Raw genomic sequence first — 15,472 nt, 5'->3', positions numbered from 1 at the left:
TTGTATTTAATACTTAAATGTATGAAATAAACAAATATTTACTTAAATGACGATGAATGTTTAAAATACTATCATTACATTACATTCATTGATTTAGCTTCATTTTTTTAAGGCGCATATACATTACGACCATTTCGGACTCATCCCAATTTAAGATCGGTTTGTCTATGGTTTTAGATTTTTTTCCGATCAAATTGGCGCCAATTCCAGTCCTTAATTCTCTTAACTGGCAAAATATTTTCTTGTGTTTGACTTTCGTCATAGTCGAAATGAAAAGAAGAGTGTTTAACTCGGGTTAAAGTAACCATCTCACCCTCGAACTATTGGCGCTCTCACTTTGTTCGAGCGCCAAAATATGTGTTATTTATACGTCAGAATTTCATAGAAGTTTGACGTTTAAAATAACACTTGAACTGCGTGGGCTATCAAAATCGCTGCAGACTGCCACCATCTATGCAAACCTTTGACAGTTGCCAAGTCCAAACGCGATCTCAAAAGTTATGTTTATCAACGTGACTGCTTCATCCATTCATTTCAGACGGAAGGCAAGAAGGAGAACATCCGCGCGCTGCTGTGCTCGCTGCACACGGTGGTGTGGGAGGAGTGCCGCTGGGCGCGCGTCGACATGGCGCAGCTCGTGTCGCCCGCCGACGTCAAGCGCAACTATCGCAAGGCCTGCCTCGCCGTGCATCCCGACAAGGTAAGCAGATATTGGAACGAATGTTTCGTTAAGGATATGGGTTTAAACTGCGGCCCGCGTGACGAAGCCCGCCGGTGCCTATTCGGGCCAGAAAAGTGCCAATTACCTACTACAAAATTCAGCCCGCAAAAAGAGGCGGAGGCCTGGCTGTGGCTATCGGGTCGAGAAGTTTGGAGACACCTGAGAGCCTACCGCCGACGTGGCAAAATGTAAAATCGTTATCTGCCCCTCTATCGCTCTTGCATGTTCGCAGATAACGATTTTCGATGTTGGCGGTAGGTTCTGATCTAACGTCTCGACCGAGAAAAAAAAACCTTCGAACGAATTGGCTAAATGCTAATTGCTTTCAATAGTTTTAACGTTCAACGTGAAAAAAATCCACAAATTGTTTTGAATTCGTATATTTGTTTTTTACGCTCGATGCCACAAGCATCTACGGGAAAATACTGTGTTCCCGAAGACAGCTTAGCAAGGTATCTCACACCGCAAGTGTATTTTGCAGTAACATAGCTCTTATTTGTGATCGCTGTTGCTCCTCCTCCAATGTGTATAAATTGTTGTAAAATTTAAAATGTTTGGTTTTTCAGCAAATGGGAACGGACAACGAGAACATCGCTAAAATGATCTTCATGGAGCTCAACAACGCCTGGAGCGACTTCGAAAACGACGCCAAGCAGCAGAATCTCTTCCAGTCTTAACTTAATAACGTAGGACGTTCTCATCAAACTAAAACTAGGGGCCGATATACCAGACAAAGGAATAATATTGTAAAACAGCTGAGGTAAATAACGCTATACGGCTGTACTGGATTTTCAAATGCGCCGATAATATTGTCAATGTGTGTTTATTTCGAGCAAAAGGTTGAAAATCTACACAAACTGACGGAGTTCAACAGCACGTTTGGAAATGGACAAACGAACTCTTGAGTGAGACGATCGTTCGTTTGTCTATTTCTAAACCGCAGTTTACAACATCAGTTTATAGCAACACTATTGTGCAAAACTTTAGATTAAAATTAAAAGGGCACCTCGTGATGATTAAAATGCTTTTTTTGTCATTTGTTACTTCCGAGTTCCGTAACCGAGTCATTGGAAACTTTATTGCTAAAATTGGTTGATGAATGTTGTTTATTATAATATTTTATGTAACCACTAATATTGAAATATCCAATCTGTAATAGCCTGTAATCTTTAAACCTGATTTAATATTATTCGTTACAGCAAAGTATTTACATTCTACCACATTTTGGTGTTGGGTAAGTCATACTTATATTAATATTAACGGAAAAGATACTCCAATAGCATTTACTGTTATACTTTGAATAAGAGAGATCCAAAATATACGTATTCGTACAAACGTTAGACTTGTATTAGTACAGTTTACGTTATGTGTGGACCTACTACTGAAAAATACCAAAAAAGACTGCCGTCTTTTTCGCTTCAATATAATTGTAACGAGTATTAGACACAAATTATTTACTTGCACATGCCCCCCAAGTAAAAAAAACTTCCAGATGGTAAAATAATATAAATAGATTTTTGACGTTCAATAATAAATGTGCATGTTATATTATTCTATTATTCATTGTTCATGATTTAACTCGATATACACAAGAATATATTCATGATGCTGTTATGTTCAACGTTAAGATAATAGTCAAATGTATAATATTAAGCGCAATAAGTTTGTAGCGTTAGCAGCTCAAATTATTGCTGAAAAAAGAACTAAATAATGTATATTCGGAAATGTGGGTATAAAAACGCCTTACGGATGTTATAAATAAGATATTCTGTCAAACAGCGTTTCAGCAACTACTTTTGGGAACAAAGTAACAAAAAAATTCAAGGTTTAATTATACAGATGTAGTGAACAGTCCTTTGCCATCGTATTTTCTCGGAAACTTTCGTATTTGTCATGCTACTTCAGTCAACCTCAGTACTTTTTGTATTGAGGTTGACTGAAATAGCATAACACGATCGTGCCTTTCCGTCAAAATACGACGAAAAAGGATTATTCCCTGCATCTGCAACTGTCATTTCTCTGTAGTCAGCAATCTGTGCCTTCGAGATGCACAAAATAAGGTTCATAATTGCTTGAGGGTAAAAATTATACTTGTATCATCAATTTAATACCATTCGGAGCACAACGGCCGAACTTAGGAAGTATCTGTTCTTAATCCTATCTTTATGTTAATGTTCAAATGTTTTAAACAATATTCAAAATCAACTGAATATGGAATATCCGGAACAATTTTGTGGATTGAAAGCCGGATGAACACATTGTTCAAAAGTATCTTCTGAAACGCTGCATGGCTACAACGGCTTAGCGTGTTAGCTTCTACAATGCTGGATAGAAACTATTTGGTAGCAAGTGCAATAATTATCGATGTACAGTCATTTCGCTATGAGGTTTGTCAATTAGGATTACCCACTCGTAATTAAGAATAATTCATCTATTACGAGAAAAAAAGAAAATACAGAGGTAGAGCCAATTCAATTCTAGATGTCGGTGTTTAAGTACTGTTACGGTGTTTACCATTGTCAGAATTTACTGGTTTATTATAATTGAGCACTGTCGAGCAACGAACAATTTCAGACCTCGATGTTCAGGAAAAAGGCAATACGAAATATTTTTAGTTTCTTACGTCTAGTTTTTTTAGTAGTTTTTAAAGGACTGCAGCTTATTGTTTTGCACCGAAAATATAGCAATATAAATAAATACTATAAGATTCGTTATTAAAAAACTCCAATGTTATACTGTGGTACTTATTTAGGCTTATAAGGTTTCTGGTTAGGTGTGTACATTCCTAATGTAATTTCGTGATTATATTCTGTAGGTTTTTCTCAGTTTGCAAGGTGATAATCATAATACTTGTATCGCTATGCACGCACCCAATACAAAAAAATGTATTCAGGGTGCATGATTTTTTTCAGTTGATGCTGATTTATAAGTTTTGTACGATCTGTATCGCTTTATTGTGGTCTGCAGAATAAATGTATGTTCCTTTAGTATTTTAATTTCAAGCTCTAGTTATATCTGTCTATGATTGTAATATTTTGAGCCAGTGAGTACAATCGCACGAAGGTGTGTGTTGAAATGTATATTTTGCTTAGTGATTATAATAGCTATGTGCAATTCATAATAAAATTGTTCAAATGAAAAGAAATGATTATGGAATTAATTTTGTTTTATTTCTTTCAGTCCTCTCGTTCGCATCCACAATTACACTTAAAATAATTAAAAAGGAATTTTAGAGTAGTGTTTGTCAGCTCTGTTCCATTTTGACGTCGAGGCAGCCGTATCGTTCTAGAAGTTCCTGTTTCTTCTTCCTGAGCAGCGCCTCCTCGATGTCTTTCTGCGAGGGTACGGCCACGTGTGAGGTGATGATTTGTGGTTCAGCGTCATCATCGTCGACTCGCTTATCGTCGGGCTGTAGAAAAAATAGTTTTTAACATCTTGAACGTATACAAGTGTCGCACGCCAAGCACATTGTCGTAATGATTCAAGGAATGGGCCGCATTACACTGTCGACTCACATTATTATGTGCTGACAAACAAGTAAGCCACATTTAGACTGTTCAAGAACTTATATGAAATTTTTGATACATTGTTACATACACAAGAACTTAGATGCAATTTTCGATACATTGAGTGTAATGAATGCAGTCAATGTAACGAAATCGCATGCAAGTTCTTGAGCCGTCTAAATGGGGCTTTACAAAACTTTTCAAGTGGCCAGACCTAGAAACCGTCTACGACATGCTTTTAACACGGATCGAATGTCGGGTATCGTCTTGGGTCGTCCCATTTGTTTTTCGTCACGTTCTTAAATTAGTCCTATTCTGCTTTCGTCACTCATTCTACATTCGTCACAATCGTCGGTGGCTTTCAATGTAGAATGAGTGACGAAAGCAGAATAGGACTAATTTAAGAATGGGACGACCCAAGACGGTACCGAATGTCGGAGGAGATAGTCGACCACTGTAAGCGCCTCTTACATTTTATAATTTGCATAAATTGGTTGAAAATGTCTCAACTTACATCTTCTGGATAAATGTTTTCTTCTTCAGGCACGTCTTGGTCCTTGTTCTCCTCTTTGTTCCTCTTCCACTCGTCGACAGCTCGCGCTATCGCTGTAACAAAAACGCTTAAGTTTACCAACGAGTCGCCTCCGAATTAGTGATCCAAAAGACTCGAGCCTTTGGAGCTCTTTTTTTAGGGCTCGCCTCATCTCTTGACGCCTAAAAGGCTAAAAGCATATTTAGCTCTTTAGCCCCCGAGCCTAGTTCTATTTAAGAGCCTAGAATCTTGGGGCTAATATCCTTATAAGCCTCTAAAAAAAAGCCTATTTAGCCCCCGACCGGCTGGCCGGGCTTAATAAGGTTATTAGCCCCATGAGTCTAGGATCTTAAATAGAACTAGGCTCGGGGGCTAAAGAGCTAAATAGGCTTTTAGGCGTCAAGAAATGAGGCGAGCCCTAAAAGGCTCGAGTCCTTTGGATCACTACTCAGAATTTTACAGTTTTTATACAGGGTCATTTTTGGACCGTTAGCCATCTTGTGCGAGGTGATTAGGTAGGCCATACTGAACAACTTTTTCTCCAACCAACCAACCAACCACTCCAAAATCACAAAAATATTTTTGGCCGTTTCATAGATTTTGGTCGAGTGGATGTCGACCTTTTCTATGGGAAGGTCAAATATGTTTTTTTTTGGATTTCGGGGTTGGTCCCATAGAAAAAGTTGTTCAGTATGACCAAAGAGTTTAGATAGTATAGAGGGGTCCTGTCATAGTAAATTTTGTAGTCACAGAAAATTTACTGCCATCTATCGACACACGACTAAAACTCAAAATGAAAACGTATAAAATTATCAAAAAAATGTAAAAAATAAATGATTTTATTATTTTTATATCATTTTGACCCATGTTCATTCACTGATATCTATGTGTTGAAATTGTTAAATATGAAACGGTGTCGTCACGCCATCTAGCCGAGCATAGGCTAAAGTTGTGTGCGCCATCTATCCGTCATCTATCCGTCTCGGATAATCCGAGACTGACTTTTTCTTGATTTCCGAGGCACGTTTTTTCCTTAGACTTTATTCATCTTATACGAAGTTACATATTATGTCTCTGGTATGACCTACCTAATCACCTCGCACAATATGGCTAACGGTCCAAAAATTACCCTGTAGTAACTGAATTGTCAAACGTCAAGTTTGGACAACCAGTGACCATATAAAAAATTTAAAAAACAGAACAATACAGCGCCATCTACGTAAGCTGTCAAATTCGAAGCACACATGTAGATGTGTATAACTAATAATCCTTTGCTAAAGAGTATTCACGTAGAACTTATAGAAAATGAAAAAATAATAATTCGGCCTGAAGACACTACATCAAAAGTGCAAATTTTATTTATCAAGAATTTCTTTGTTAGGCGTCACCTTCTTTCTCTGCCTCCCGCTCGAGCGGGATCAAAAGCCCGTCGTCGTCATCCCGGTAGCCATAATAGTCGGCGTCGACGTCTCGCATCAGATCGGCGCGCGTGCGCCGCGGCGGCGGCGGCGGCTCTTGCTCGAACAGCTCTCTCACGCCTGTAACATACAGGTTAAAGTCACCAATATCTAATACAAGTCAAATCATTACTAAATCAAAAGACCACGGGGTAAATGGGCATAACACCCTGCCGATGTTGCCTTAGGTCAAGTACAGCCAGTACAGGCGATAATTATTACAAAATATGCCAGTAGGTACAGTCAGCATCGATAATAGCGGATGAAACAACACCAAAAGTAGCTGTCACCCTGGGATAATACGCCAAATACCTATCTCTACAGTTCGCATAATATACATATAAGGTCAAAGTGGCTAATTCCGTCATAGGGACTATTCCGCCCACGAGCGTATATTTCTTTGATTTTCAATCGTAGAAAAAAAAAACCATTTGCCATTGATTGCTGAAACTAAAAGCAATCGCTGCTTTGTCGACGAAATTATCAATGTTGTTCGTTGTTCGAGAAAAACGCTAGTGGACGGAATAATCCCTATGACGGAATTCGCCATATTGACTTTATCTCTTTTTGTTAAGCTGTTCGAGTATGGTAGATACTTTTGACGCGTAGTCAGATCCGCTACTTTTGATACTGACTGTACTACAGAGTTCAGAGATAGCCCACCCTCATTCAAAAACCGGCCAAGTGCGAGTCGGACTCGCACACACACGAAGGGTTCCTTACCGTTATCTATAAAAACGGTCACCCATCCAAGTACTGACCCCGCCCGACGTTGCTTAACTTCGGTCAAAAATCACGTTTGTTGTATGGGAGCCCCACTTAAATCTTTATTTTATTCTGTTTTTAGTATTTGTTGTTATAGCGGCAACAGAAATACATCATCTGTGAAAATTTCAGCTGTCTAGCTATCACAGATCACGAGATATAGCCTGGTGACAGACGGACGGACGGACGGACAGCGGAGTCTTAGTAATAGGATCCCGTTTTACCCTTTGGGCACGGAACCCTAAAAAGCAAGAGGGTACTTAATGATTGCATTGGTACTTCTCCAAGTGTGGGGTAGCACGCCAAATACACAGTCAAAGATGGAACGACACGCAAGTCAGTAAATAGTTAAGGGATCGGTAATTTTAAACGTTGGTACAGTCAGCATCCAACATATAGTGACGGCGGAAAGTGTCCAAATATATTGGAACACATATTTCTACAGTAACAAAGTGTGCTACGATATATTTGGCCACTTTACCTTTACACATCATCAACATATCAGCCAGAGGACGTCCACTGCTGGACATAGGCCTCCCCCAAAGAGTGCCACAATGACCGGTCTTGCGCCACCCGCATCCAGCGGACTCCCGCGACCTTTACCAGGTCATCAGTGGGGGTCTATCCACACTGCGCCTTCCGGTACGTGGTCGCCACTCGATAACCTTTCCGCCCCAATGGCCATCGGTTCTACGTGCAATGTGCCCCGCCCACTGCCACTTAAGTTTAGCGATTCGGAGGGCTACGTCGGTTACTTTGGTTCTGCTGCGGATGGCCTCATTTCTGATGCGATACCTAACACCTACGACGATACCTTTACACATATCTAATCTATGTAATAGTCACACTAATATTACCTGGCAGATCCTTAGCGGCCCCGAAATATTTGTAGCCGCGGTTGCCTGGCACCTCGCGGCCGTCCTGGTCGAGCATCCGTGGCCCGACGCGGGCGTGGTCGGGCCCGCCGAGCGACTTGATCTGGACCTCCCAGTGTCGCTTCTCGCGCATCAGCTTGTTGATCTCGTCGTTCAAGTCGCGGATGCGGAACTCGCCTAGACCAGCTGAATAACAGAATAGACATTTAAGAGGAAGCCTGAACCATAGGCCAAATTTTTCCTGCTGAAATTGATAGTGCAATACATTTTGTGGTACATTAAACTCATCAAACAGTAGCGCTTGACATTAGTCCAGAAATACCTAGGTTACGCCAGCTGTGTAACGTCATCTAAAACGAATGCCTTTCAACATTAATTCCTATACAACTATGCTGGTATTGTACCTAAAACTAGACTAAAGCAAATATACTATGCCTTATTTGCGGAAACATGCATGTTGCACTTCTTTCGTATACATACATTATATCGTTGACAAAAGTGATATGACACTGCGAAATAGGGTTGTGTACATTATACGAATAAAGGTATAAGGGTAATAACATTAAAATCATGGTTGGGTGGAGTATGTAAATATGTATATTGAATTGATTATGCATATTATTTTGTTTTTTTCGCTTTCTTAGTCTTTGATGCCTTCGCACTGGCTTTCTTTCCTTTTTCGCCTTTTTTGTTTTTATTCTTCTTTTTATCCTTCATTTTAGTTTTGCTGACTTGTTGAGAGACTGTATTATTTTCAACGGGATCGGACCCAGGAGCTTTCGGAGTCACAAGTTCTATTTCTAAGTCGGTCTTTTTGTCTTTAGTTTCTAGCTTTTTCCCAATTTTGAGAATAAAAACATCCTTTTGTGAGTGCAATCTCTTCTCCATATCCACAGGCACGGAGCAGTTGGTCGGAGTAACATTTATAACTTTTCTGTTCTTTTTATCGTACGTTTTGACCGGAGTATCGATGGTGTATTTAAGGTTTGACGTGTATGTGTTGTCTGTCTTGCGGATGTCCGAAGGCAGCTGGAACTGTATCTGGTCTCCCGTGTTGTACGGCGTCTCTTCGCACTCACAAAGTTCCTGAATTTTCTCGTATCTTCCAACCCGTTCCACTTTCGTGCTTTTTGGTACTCGTATTTTCAACTCGTTGTCATTCATTTTTGTAAAAATTTCATCGTATCTCGGCATACCACCTAAAAATAAACGTAATAAATTTAACTACAAGTACAAATGTATGTTCTTATTAGCGTAAAAACTATTTAAGAGAATGAAACTTGTTACCTATATTATTGTGATCCATATAACCTCCTGTGTAATGAGGTTTTCGAGTTGATAATGAAGAAATCTCTGACATCGGACTATCACTCCTGGTAAGAGGTCTGCAGCTGTTTTTGCCGAGAACGTCTTCATCCAATAATACTTTTCCTTGTTCATCCATTTCCACTTTTTGACAAGAGTACATCGTCATACCGTGGCCCTCTTTCAGCAAACGCGAGGTTCCTTTTGGCGTCGGCGAAGCGGAAAATGCCGTCGTGATCTCTTTGCCCAAGAACGACATCCTCACGGACACCTCTATTATACCAATCGCATCGTTATCTTCGCTATCGCTGCAAAGTATATAAAACTGATTTTTGAGCATCGGAGTGGATGTGGTGCAAATAATATTATCTTTTGGCTGTTCATCGGCCCATTTCATACATAATTCTTCCCTCAAACCCAAGAATTCTTTAGTGTAATCCATCTTAGATGTTCCTATTTTAGTTACACAATGTGAACATGGAGGTTGCTTGTTCAAATCTAAAACGATTTCAAAGTCCTTGATGGCACAAATTTTGTCGTACGTCATGGCAAACATGATGGATTTTCCAATATTTATTTTGAAAAAGTCTTCAACACAGCCGTTAGTATTAGAGTCGTATAATACTATGGGGTGTTTGCCCAGAAAATGTGCAGATATAACGAGATTATTGCAGTCCATATCGAAGCAATCACATTTCATTTGAATTTTATTGATAATGATTTCTAATAAAAAGAGATGATACGGGAAATCAGTTATGTCTTCCGTATATTGTCCAAACCCGACCTCCGTGCGACAGATGTCCTCGGACAAGTGCTTGATAGATTGCCTGAGAGTATTGGCCTCGTCTGTAAGTATTTTACTCATCTCTGCAATTTTATCTATATTCGTGTCTAAAGGTTCCGAATGTGAACCAGACGTTTGCAAAGCCAGTTTTTTCACGGAATCATTTAACTGCTCGATATGTTTACTAATACGTTGTCCTTGCGGTTCAAGGTTGGCAATCGTATCTTTTGTGTCCTCTTTACTTGCCATTTTTTGACTTGCGTTGGAAATGCTGCGTTGTTCATGAGACATTTGTCTCGCCGGTGAGTGCGTTCTACTACCCCTTACAGGTGAACCCTTAACGGAGATGCGGGGCGACGTATGGGAACCTTTTCTTGGAGTTGAAATAGATGCCTGTCGACTTCCAACTAAAGAGTTTCGTTTAGGTTCTCGTTGAATGCTAGGTTCTCGTTGAATGCTCGGTTGTCTCGGAGGGGTCGGTCCTCGTTGAATGCTTGGTTCTCGTAGAATACTCGGTTCTCGTTGAACGCTTGGCTCTCGTTGAGGGCTTGGACCTTGCTGTATGCTTGGTTCTCTTAGAGGGCTTGGATCTCGCTGAACGCTTGGTTCTCGAAAACTAGGTTCTCTTGGCGAAGCTCTTGCGGGAGACGGGGCCCTTTCCGAAACACTGTCCATTGCAGGTAAGGCTTTATGGTAACTGCTTTACTTTTCAATTTTGACTATTTAACTGTGAATTTATTACATCCTAAAACTGTTATATTTCAGAGAAAAATTTTGACAAAAACAGCATGGCCTAATAGATTATTTTTTATTTCCTTGAATATAGTATGAGTACAGTACAATTTGTGTGTCTAAATGTTTTGTATTTGTTAATAGGTAAGGGTGGTATGCCACCTATCCAATTTCTTTGCCGAATGTGTATTGCGTCTCACATTTTGCTTTAATGAGAGAGAGAGAGACGCACTGATATTGGACAAAAATATTGGACTGGTGGAATACCACCCGAAGTAAAGTTTGACGTCAAAAAATGGCTGACCCAAATTCGAATAATATGAGTGAAAGAGAGCCAAGGGGGTGGCCCCTAGAGAATAAAATTTGTAACTAAATGTATGCCACTCCCCCATGCCCAAGCCATATCAACAGGCCATATCTCGCGAAAGATCTGCAGACGCCACTTATTGGCCTGCGGGAGGTCGGTGCACACTGAAGCGAGATATTACCTAGTTTTATTGGAACTGTCCTGATATGGCGACAGTAAGGCCGGAGCCCCACTGCTGCGCACGCTATGTACACGACCCACGTTCCTATACAAAATTTCGTGGGCTTGCCCACGGTTTGTATTAAAACGTGGGCCGTGGATGTAGCGTGCGCAGCAGTGGGGCTCCGGCCTAAGGGCTGATTTAGACGGCGCGCGAACTCGTATGCAATTTTAGTTACATTGCGGACTGTTGGTTACGTCCAATTCAACCGACCGATCAAAACTCGCAATGTAATGAAACTCGCATGCGAGTTCTCGCATCGTCTAAATGAGCCCTAAAACATGATACCATACATACCATTCTGCATATGCGCGAACTTCTTAGCGATCTGCAGACGCCACTTCTCGGCCTTGGGGAGGCTGTTGCAGTCTGAAGCGAGCTACGGCCGGCGCTCCTGCTGCCATTTTATTCGAACAGTCCTGATATAACAGTAAAACATCATATACATACCGTTCTGTATCTGCGCAACCTTCTTAGCGATCTCGCGGACGATCTGCAGACGCCACTTCTCGGCTTGTGGCAGATCGGTGCACTCTGAGGCGAGGTAGGGCCGGCGTTCGCGCTGCCCGCCCGTCTCCTGGACCTGCGCGGCCCGCCAGCGCGCCAACGTGGTCCTAACACAAGCGCAATTCAATAAAGCCATTGACAGATATACTCGTATTAAGAGCTAGGTAGAGAATAAAAATCTTAACAATAAAAGGTGTTCAGATATTTGACACCTCCTTGGCTGCTTGTTTCTGCTCGTAATCGTATTTTGCATATTGTGTTCTGTATTTGTCGATATACATATGTGTAATCGGAGGTCCATGGGCGGGGGGTCCCTGTGACGGCTCAAGAATGCTACGAGAATTCCAACCTCTGGTAATTTAAGATTAATATGTTTCTTTTGCATATGCTATATGTTTACACTTATGACTGCAACTACATCAGAATGCGGTTTTTTGTCAAGCGACCCACGTTACCCCGTGCAGGGTAACATTTATTTAACTCGACTGATAAAATAAATGATGCTAATTATTGACTGTTAAAATATTGAAAATAGAGGATGGCAAATCCTGTTTCCACCGTGATATAGTTTAATACTAGTACGGGGAACAGATGTAGCTTACTTCATTCATAAAAATCATAAAATGTTGTATATTATTTTATTGTAATCTTTTTTTTTTGCACTTAGCGGTTAAGGTTATTAAACTATAATTATAGTTGTGAACTAAAATGTAACCTAAAATTGTGTCCTTTATTACTGAATAAAGATATTTGTATTTGTATTTTGTATTGCTGCAATATTTTATTAATGTTTATAGGTATAGTCAAAATATACCTGTCATGCTGAATGAACATCTTTCGAGATATATATTGCTTAAAATTATAGGAAGTAATACTGCAAGATGCTGCCGCCAGAGTAATACTGCAATTTCTGTCTCCAAAAATGGCACTTAATTTCTAATTGCAATTTATATTAGCTTAGTCCAGACAGTAGTCTTGGGCTCAAACAAATATCATGACATTTGTTTGACAAAAAGACAAATTAGAACCTAAATCTGTGTATGACCCAATTGTTGTTTAACATATCAATATGGGTTAAATTTATCAGTCAGTTAGAACACATGAAGTTATTAGTTTACTTACATTGCCTTCTCAGCATTACGGGCCTGTAAAGAATAAGAAAATTACAATCAAATCTAATCATCGTCATCATCATCATCGTCATCATCAGGCTATTAGTCCACTGCTGGACATAGCCCTCCCCTACAGAGCACCATAGCAAATCAAATCTAACAATGTCATATATTTACAGTAGTACAGCTAGCTAGTCTCTGAACTAGTAGTAAATTGATCTGTTACGAATATTTGATGTAATGAATGTCTTTGATGGAGTAATCCCGGGGTTAAACTTTGACCCGTGAGCCACAACCAGGTCTTTGCTACCTTTTTGCAGGCCAGATTGTATGAAGTTTAGCACTTTTTGCGGGCCGTAATTTTGAGGTCTGTTGTAATCGAATGTGAATGAGAATGATAGTGTATGAATATTTACGATGCGCTTATTCTTGTGAAAAATTATACTACCGATTTTTAAAATGTGGCTAATATAAAAGACAAGTATATGAGAATAGTGCAACTACTAAATATTATTTACGCAGGTGTTAGGGATACTATTTGTTAGGTATAAAATGATCAATACTCCGATGAAGATTTAATTCCATTTTAAGGTTAACTTACCATTTTTGGAAATTGTGGGCCAAAGAAAGACGATTAAATATCTAATAACCAGTAATTAATAAATCCAATTATTTGTTAAGCTATGAACTGAACTTAGCAGAATTAATTTTGTTTTCCTATCAATTATTTTGTCTAAACACGAAGTCACAAATGATAGCGGCTATTTACAATATCACAATCAAATCACAATATGTCAAAATGTTGGGGAGCGTTCGGAAAATCCGCTAGTATAGCACTTTGGAGCGGATTCCTTCAATCAGATCTATATAAATAGCATTTAAAAAAACTTGATTTGAATTACACCTTAATTTTTTGTGATTTGTGTTTATGTTTGTTAGTTAGCTTAGTTAGTTATAAACGAATTAAACGATATGAATGCTACCACGCAATAACTACGAACGCTCTCCTTGAATTCTTCAATAGGTATGTTCGAAAACAAGCTAAATACTGATAGACGAAAAAAACACAAGTTATATAAAAAAAAACCAAAGAAAAAATTAATTTTTTTTTTAATGAATCTAAGTAAACTACCAAAAAAATTAACGACAGTTTACCAATTTATAATATTAAAACTACCACTACTATTATTTATTACTATCGTGCTTTGTCGTGTCTATTTCTAATAAATACGGTAAACAAGGGCCCAACGTTTTTTGTTCTCTTTCACGGCGCAGCAACTAGTATCATTTCTCTCTCCTCGCTCTTTTAAAAATGCCGTTTGTCAAAAAAGGACAACCATAGTGTTGACAAGATGGACTTCAAATCAAGTGTTGCCTTTTTTGATGCGCCCAGGCTGTGTATGTGTTCATAAAAGCGTATATGTGTGCTCTTTTAGGGATGTCAAAAGTCGATTTTAATCATGTTATATATCGATAAACGCTACACAGCGGGACGAAATAGCTATTAATTGAAGCTTCAATATCTTCGTTAAACATAAACATAATTGAAATGCTAATGAATAATAAATATATTAGAATATAATAAAATAATTTAATTATTGCGGAACACATATTTTAGTAGGTATTTATGTATTTTAATTAAATATCTGAACTTTCCCTTCGTTCCCTGCTGGGGCGTGACGATAAAATTGTGATCTAATAACCACAATAAAGAATAAAAGCGTTTTTGTTCATTTTAGGTATCATTAAACCTTTGAAGTAAAATTAAAATGGCAAGAAATGTCGATAGTAGGGCTTCCAATACCGGGATACCGGGATCCCGAAATACCGGGATCCCGTCTGTTTAAACAGATTTTTCAATACCGGTATTTTTTAATGAAATACCGGGATCCCGGTATTTTCAAAAACAAGGAAAATGTGCCTATTATAACGTTTAAAATCTATTAAAATGGTCAAATTCGGCTGTATCAAGAAGATAACTTGCCAATTTAATTAAAGAAGATCATTTAATTGAAACAAGATCTGTGCATATGCGTTAGATAAATATTTGGTGATGAATTCTGATGTTCAGGATATATTAAGGGGCTACCCCACGCGAATGACCTTCGATCTGAATCCCTTAGTTTTCTAATGTTTTTTGTAGCTTATTATATTAACAACAACAGCTTGAAGCAATATATACTGCAAACGTAATTCAAGACCAAAAAAAGTAAGAAAATGTTGCCACTTTTTACTAGCGCGTCTTGTATTTATGCAAAAATAAGTATATAAAAGTACTTTTTTAAATCGCAGGAGTAAAATTACTAATAAATAAATTATCTTAGCGTGATTATTTATCAAAAGGAATTTACTATTTTACAAACAAATTATTGCAGTGGCAACATTGTCTTAATTTTTTTGGTCTCGAATTACGTTTTGAAGTTTAGTATCCTATATTTACTTCATAGTTCATCGCCTTCGAGATATTTGGCATCAAAGTTGAACAATTTTAGGCTAAAAACTGGTTTTCTGGCCATAACTTTTGTGTTAATTAGTTTAAAATGAAAACCCTGGACACGTTTCTCGAGACGTCAAATACGAACCCAAATATTTAGATTTCGTACATGTAATTGTAAGATTCTTCACTGCAAACTAGATACAAAAAAAGTG

At 38.7% G+C, this 15,472-nt stretch overlaps 3 protein-coding genes across 3 annotated transcripts in view; 1 reads left to right on the top strand and 2 right to left on the bottom strand.

The window, feature by feature from the left end:
* The window catches only part of LOC134793486 (cyclin-G-associated kinase), a 32,162-nt gene extending 28,933 nt beyond the window's left edge, over window positions 1-3,229 (top strand). The window contains exons 19-20 of the mRNA XM_063765070.1: window positions 539-700; window positions 1,288-3,229. Of these exons, the coding sequence (XP_063621140.1) occupies window positions 539-700; window positions 1,288-1,398 (273 nt within the window). The 3' untranslated portion in view covers window positions 1,399-3,229. The remainder of the gene's footprint in view (window positions 1-538; window positions 701-1,287) is intronic.
* A 640-nt stretch (window positions 3,230-3,869) lies between these two features.
* On the bottom strand, window positions 3,870-13,553 carry LOC134793479 (pre-mRNA-splicing factor ISY1 homolog). The gene is made up of 7 exons (XM_063765062.1): window positions 13,425-13,553; window positions 12,834-12,856; window positions 11,655-11,818; window positions 7,839-8,042; window positions 6,148-6,297; window positions 4,742-4,833; window positions 3,870-4,130 (listed from the first exon to the last, which is right to left on the bottom strand). Exons 1-7 carry the CDS (start codon window positions 13,425-13,427, stop codon window positions 3,966-3,968), a joined length of 801 nt encoding a protein of 266 aa, XP_063621132.1. The 5' UTR covers window positions 13,428-13,553; the 3' UTR covers window positions 3,870-3,965.
* LOC134793475 (uncharacterized) lies at window positions 8,391-10,742 on the bottom strand. Its single transcript, XM_063765059.1, has 2 exons — window positions 9,144-10,742; window positions 8,391-9,055 (listed from the first exon to the last, which is right to left on the bottom strand). Exons 1-2 carry the CDS (start codon window positions 10,618-10,620, stop codon window positions 8,475-8,477), a joined length of 2,058 nt encoding a protein of 685 aa, XP_063621129.1. The 5' UTR covers window positions 10,621-10,742; the 3' UTR covers window positions 8,391-8,474.
* Window positions 13,554-15,472: the final 1,919 nt, after the last annotated feature.

Source organism: Cydia splendana, chromosome 9 (assembly GCF_910591565.1).
Source record: "Cydia splendana chromosome 9, ilCydSple1.2, whole genome shotgun sequence".
Taxonomy (NCBI): Eukaryota; Metazoa; Arthropoda; class Insecta; order Lepidoptera; family Tortricidae; genus Cydia; species Cydia splendana.
Note: the sequence above shows the minus strand (reverse complement) of the source record. Positions and strands in the feature narration are given on the sequence as shown.

Bases quoted from the DNA above. Each gene is read 5' to 3' on its own strand.
- LOC134793475 (XM_063765059.1), bottom strand. From the start codon at position 10,620: ATGGACAGTGTTTCGGAAAGGGCCCCGTCTCCCGCAAGAGCTTCGCCA. The intron at 9,056-9,143 runs GTAACAAGTTTC...GTTTATTTTTAG, and splicing joins TATGGATCACAATAATATAG to GTGGTATGCCGAGATACGAT.
- LOC134793479 (XM_063765062.1), bottom strand. The intron at 11,819-12,833 runs GTAAGTAAACTA...CGCTTGTGTTAG, and splicing joins CGTAATGCTGAGAAGGCAAT to GACCACGTTGGCGCGCTGGC. The intron at 4,834-6,147 runs GTGACGCCTAAC...TTTTTGTTACAG, and splicing joins GCGGGAGGCAGAGAAAGAAG to CGATAGCGCGAGCTGTCGAC.